The 5,560-nt window shown below is 54.1% G+C and overlaps 1 protein-coding gene across 2 annotated transcripts; it reads left to right on the top strand.

Annotated features, from left to right (window-relative positions):
• The first annotated feature begins 2,300 nt into the window (after nucleotides 1-2,300).
• LOC4330349 (protein REVEILLE 1) lies at nucleotides 2,301-5,332 on the top strand. 2 transcript variants are annotated; one of them, XM_015767998.3, is made up of 6 exons: nucleotides 2,301-2,524; nucleotides 2,668-2,796; nucleotides 2,933-3,044; nucleotides 3,147-3,208; nucleotides 3,442-3,885; nucleotides 4,224-5,332. In XM_015767998.3, exons 1-6 carry the CDS (start codon nucleotides 2,504-2,506, stop codon nucleotides 4,929-4,931), a joined length of 1,476 nt encoding a protein of 491 aa, XP_015623484.1. In that variant the 5' UTR covers nucleotides 2,301-2,503; the 3' UTR covers nucleotides 4,932-5,332. The 2 variants fall into 2 exon arrangements, with proteins under 2 accessions (XP_015623484.1, XP_015623483.1); XM_015767997.3 differs by having other exon boundaries at nucleotides 2,933-3,208.
• The last annotated feature ends 228 nt before the right edge of the window (nucleotides 5,333-5,560 follow it).

Here is a 5,560-nt window from a genome sequence, read left to right as displayed (position 1 = left end):
CTGGAGCGCCGGCCGGCGGGGCCAGAGCAGCGGCGGCTGCGGCGGTAGCCTCGCTATCAGCCTCGCCAAGTGGAGAGAGGAGAGGAGAGGATGTAAGGGAGGAACGGAGGTGGTGGGTTACACGAGAGGCGGCGGCGGCGCGTGAGGGCAGGAAGGGAGAGGGGAGAAGCGGAGCCGCTGAGCTCGTGCTGTCGCCGCCGGTGCCTCCTCCCGCACTCGTGCTCGCCCGCACGCCGCCGGAGCCGCTGAGCTCGTGCTGTCGCCGCCGGTGCCTCCTCCCGCACTCGTGCTCGCCCGCACGCCGCCGGAGCCGCCACTCGATGCCTCCGTCGTCGACGTCCCGTGCCCACCGCCGCCGTCGACGTCCCGCGCGATGCGAGGATGGATGCGGGGAGGTGGTGGAGGACGGCGACGAGGAGCTCTGATCCCGGCGATGCGGATGGATCCGAAGCCGTAGCCGGCCTGTAGACCACCGTGCCCCCGCTCAATCTCGTCGGCGTCGGCGCTGCCGTCCTCTCTCGCGTCATCTCTAGCCCGCCGCCGCTTCAGCTCTCGTCGACCGCCACCAATCCGGCCCACGCCCCCCGCTGCCAGCTCCAGCCCACCGCCGCTCGCTCCCCGCAAACGCCCGAAGTGGAGAGGGAGAACAGAAAGAAAGAAGGGAGGAGGAGGGGAGGTCCGGGAGGAAGAAGAAAGGGAAGAGATGACAGGTAGGGCCCACATGTCAGTGGGCCTCACAATCTTGTGTGTGTGAATGACAAATAGGTCCCACATATATGTTTTTAATTGAAATGCCACCACAGTGCCACGTCAGCACACAGACTAGGTCAACACCGCCACGTCAGCGCCACGTCAGCGAAACCACCCTCCAAAGCCACCAAGGGAGTCAAATTGCACCGGTTTCAATAGTTTGTGGGTGAAGATATCCGGTTTTGCGGTTTAAGATCATGGATTAGATTCGGGTCTCTTTTGAGGGTCATGAAGTGAACTTATTCTATTTTGGAATGGAGGGAGTAGGACTACAGCAAAAGTGCATCCAGATTAACTGCATCCCAACAAATCTGATGACGTGGACCGAATTATGTCCCCGTCTGAGGACTGAGAGCCCACGAAGCACCGAGTGCACGACGCTATTCTTTACTCCCCGCCACGTCATCCCCCTCCCCCACCCCACGGCCCACCCCTGTGCCCCTGTACCAAGACAACCACTGCCACATGTTGCGCCTCGGACGAGTCCCGCCATGGCCCCACGCGTCATCCACCGGGAGAAAAGAAAGCAACAAAAACACATGGCCAGCGATTTTTCGTGAATTTTCTGGCGCGCGCCCCACACCTTTGTGGCCAGGAGGCGCCCATTTGTAGCAACCCGGGAAAGGCGGCCTTGGTTTTTACTATCGTTCTATCCGCTCCCCGCTCGCGCGGCTTCCGGAGGCGCGACGCGCGTCGGCCCCGGACACCACCAGTTCGGTGGTGGATTGCGGCTCCCCTCTCGGGTCGGTCGCTAGCAGCGGCGTGGCCTGACGTGTCAAAAAAGCGCAGCGAAAGTCCCAAAGTCCTCGCCCCCACCCGGCGATCTTTGCGACCGGACCCGTCCACACGAGCGCGGTCGGTCGTTGCGGCCGCATGCCGCTCCAAATCTAGAGGCTGAGATATTTCCTCGGATTTTCAAAAGGATTTTTACTAGGAAAATACTCCAATTCCTCGATGATCTGTATCTGTACTCCGTGCAGGATAAGGTAGGAGTAGCTAGCTAGCAATCCCGTATTCTGTGAGGCTCGATAAAAGAGAGTACTGCTGCTCCTGCTTGTGTTGCCATACATGTTGACGTGGCATCACGATAAGGTGGCCCTTTTTAATCTTGGGGAGATAAGATTTAGCCCTTGGTGATTTAGGAATGTTCACATGATGCTCGTCATCGAAAACGAATACTCTTTTTCGTCGCTACTACTACTCTACTCTGCAAGTTATCTTCGCGTGTCAAGTTTAGTGAGCGGGGGCAATTACTAATGGCGCATTAGCAACACATGACAGCGAGGTTGCCGGAGGAGCATCCCCAGCCACAAGAACGAGCGGCTTCCCGAATTCCCCCACCGGATTATTTATTTTTCTTTTCGCGCGAGGAAGGTATAGGGGGAAAAAAATAAAGAAAAAGGAGAAAAAGAGACGGGGAAAAAACGCAGCCAAAAGAAAAGAGAAGAGGGAAAAAAAACGAGGGAAAAAGTTTGGCGGAAAAAATCGAGTCCTACGTGGCGCGTCTCGCCATGCTCTTTTTCTCCCGTCCCCTCCTCCCTCCTCCTAGTGCGACGGGGCCTACGTAACGCTCGCTTCTTTGCCTCCTCGTTCCCTTCTCCTCCTCATCTCCCCCCATCTCGTCGTCCTCATCAACAACATCGAGGAGAAAACTCGCAAAGATTGCGGGGTTTGGGAGGCGCTGATTTTTTGGCTTTGGTGTGGCGATCCTGTGGAGTGTGGTTTGGTTTGGGAGGAGTTCGGTTTTTTCAGAATGGAGATGGCCTGTTTGCCGGTAAATTGAGTTTGATCTTTCCGTTTCTTTTCTTGGCGAGATCGTTTTTGAATGAACTTTGTTTTTCGGATTAAATGATGTTACTGGGAACTGACCGTGTGCTGTTTTTTCCCCTCTTTTTGTGGCCGTTCTGTGCTATTCAGGGAAACGCCATGGCAACCGACGAAAACGGTGCCGACGATCGCGCCGGCGGCGAGAGCACCGTGGATCATCTCAGGAGCCATATGAACTACGGCGACATGGATTTGTCAGGGGAAGAGCACGTGCCAAAGGTAAATTACTCCTCCCCCCGAATCGCGGCTTCTCCGCTGCAAAATCCCGTGCGGTTCTTGTGTGCTTGAGTTCGTTGGCTGCTCGATTCCCTCTTAAAAGATTGTGTTCCTTCCTTGCACGCTTGCCCCCGACCAGGCGCGAAAGCCGTACACGATCACGAAGCAGCGCGAGAAGTGGACGGACGAGGAGCACAGGCTGTTCTTGGAAGCCCTGCAGCTGCACGGCCGCGCATGGCGCCGTATACAAGGTATGTCTCATCGAACAGATCGAATTTTCATGGCGATCGATCGCAATTGTCCGTATTCGCCTGTGTGCCGTAACGTTTGTGTTCGTCTGTGTGTGGATGCAGAGCACATAGGTACCAAGACTGCCGTGCAAATCCGTAGCCACGCGCAGAAGTTCTTCTCTAAGGTCGTACAGCCTTTCGTTCTCATGTAAACAACAACAAAAAATCTCTGATCTCTGCCATGAAAAAACAAACAAACGAAAAAAAAAAAACCATTGGTTGTGTTACTTGATTGCCCAAAGTAAGTCGCCAATTTTTCAATTTTTTTTCATGGGAGAGAAGAACAGATGATGTCATGTTTTTACTGCGGGTTGTTTCACAGAGTTTCCTGACGCTGTGATTGCGCGGTGCTCTGCAGGTCGTCAGAGAATCTTCGGGGAGTAACACCGGCTCGGGCGGCGCGTCCGCCGCGGCGGCGGCGGCGGCCATCCAGATCCCTCCGCCGCGGCCGAAGAGGAAGCCGGCGCACCCGTACCCGCGCAAGGTGGACGGCGCGGCCAAGAAGCACGTCCCGGCGCTCAGGCAGCTGGAGAAGCCGCCGTTGTGGATGCAGTCCCTGTCCGAGCAGGAGGAGGGCTCGCCGACGTCGGTGCTGACGGCGGCGCAGATAGGCACCGAGGCCCTGGGCGGTGGGTTCTCGAATAACTCGAGCGGCAGCGGGTCGCTGGCTCCGTCAGCCGCCGGTACGGATGAGCATGTCGACGGTGGCGGCTCGCCGGCGTCGTCGGTGGACAGAGAGGACGGGTGCCTCTCACCGAGCATCCCGACTGCTGAGTTGGCTATGCAGGCGCCAAATACTAAGGTATATTCTTTCGTGGGCAGCACATGTTGGACAACTTTGTAAGGCATTAGTTCTTCCAATTTTGCAAGAATACAAGATATTCCCCATCAGAAAAGCAATATTTAGGACCAATAATTTCAGTCGAGAATTTCTGACATCACTTTCAGAGAAACACAGGTTTTTTTAGCCTTTTAGGTAGGAGTATCTCTGAATCAAATTGTGATATGCAATCTGATCATCTGCAGTTTTACATGGTATTAATTTGATCTATTGTCGCCAATGGAAAAATAACCATACCCTTTTAGTGTTATTGGCACCCTTAATAAATTCTGTTTTTGTTTTTCGAATGTGAATTTCAGATGTCAATTGCAACCACGGATGCCAAAGAAGCATCCTCAGAAGCATCAGTCTTCAGGCTATTCGGAAAGAGCGTAGTGGTTAAGGATTCAGACCAGCTGCACCTGCTTAATGGCAGTAACATTGCAACGAGTGGTTCAGTTGAGAGAGCAACCAGAAACATACTAGTACCTTCTTTTGCTGCTGCCCCAGAAGGGAGCTCGTCGAATCCATGGCCGAGCAGCATGCAACAGTTTCTCTACTTCCTTCCTCGATCGGATGGTTTCGCCGCGCAACCTGTCATGCCATGGTTGAGCTACAACGGGAGCCTTCCATGCGCGCTGTTCTACCCGGCGGCGGCGGCGGCTGCGAACCAGCAGTGCCACCGTGATTCAGAGGGCGTAGAGTTCAGAGTCTCGCAGAGGGAAGGATCGCTGACGGGCTCGAACACGGCCTCCAGCGTCGTGCTTGGATCGTCGGCGGCGGTACCGGCGGCGGCGGCGGCGGCTCAGAATTCGGACGTCGCGGAGTCCCGTGGCCAAGGGAACAGCAGGGAGGCGGCGGCCTCGCCACGGCTGACCAAGTGCGAGAGCTCGGCGTCCGTCACCCTGCTGCAGAGGGGCTTCATGCCGTACAAGAGGTGCGCGGCGGAGAGCGAGCTGCTGCGATCGGAGGCCGCCGGAGGAGAGGAGGCCGTCGCCGACGGTGAGCTGACAAGGCTGTGCTTGTGACAACTGACTCGTCGCACGGACACGTCACGCCACAGTACTACTATTCGTAGGTGACAAATAACAAATCTGACATGAGATTAAGGCGGGAAGAAGAGGCATGTCCTGCTGTTAGGATGTTGCTCGAGACCACTTTAGTTTTCCAGAAAATGGAAGAGCAATTCTGGTTTTTACTCGTCGATATAGTATTGTATAATCTGTAAGATAACAACTTTTGTACTTTTTTTTTTACTTTGCCTGTAATTTTATCCCCAACTCGAATACGTTCAGAGTTGAGTGGCTGTCAATGTTGCCTTTTATCAACCTGAATCTCGGACAGGGGTTGCCATAGGCTAACTACATGTAATCTAGGCTTGTATCTCTCCACAAAATGCAATGGAAAGACGAGGAAATGTTGGATGCAATGTAGTCTGTACTTGTGTGCATCGAATCAGCATAGATATCTGGACTTGGTTTCATGGTTTGTTACCATAGTACGATTTTGGACCATGTCAGAGCAGGTACAATTCTAGATTATAAACCATCGATAATATAATAAACACATATCGATAATATAAATGAGAAGAGATGAGAAGAGATAAGAGTAGCGAGTTACAGATTTATAGACAGCTGCAGCGTAGACTATAAGACAT

This window comes from Oryza sativa, chromosome 2 (assembly GCF_034140825.1).
Source record: "Oryza sativa Japonica Group chromosome 2, ASM3414082v1".
Classification (NCBI taxonomy): domain Eukaryota; kingdom Viridiplantae; phylum Streptophyta; class Magnoliopsida; order Poales; family Poaceae; genus Oryza; species Oryza sativa.
This window is presented reverse-complemented; position numbering and strand designations above follow the sequence as displayed.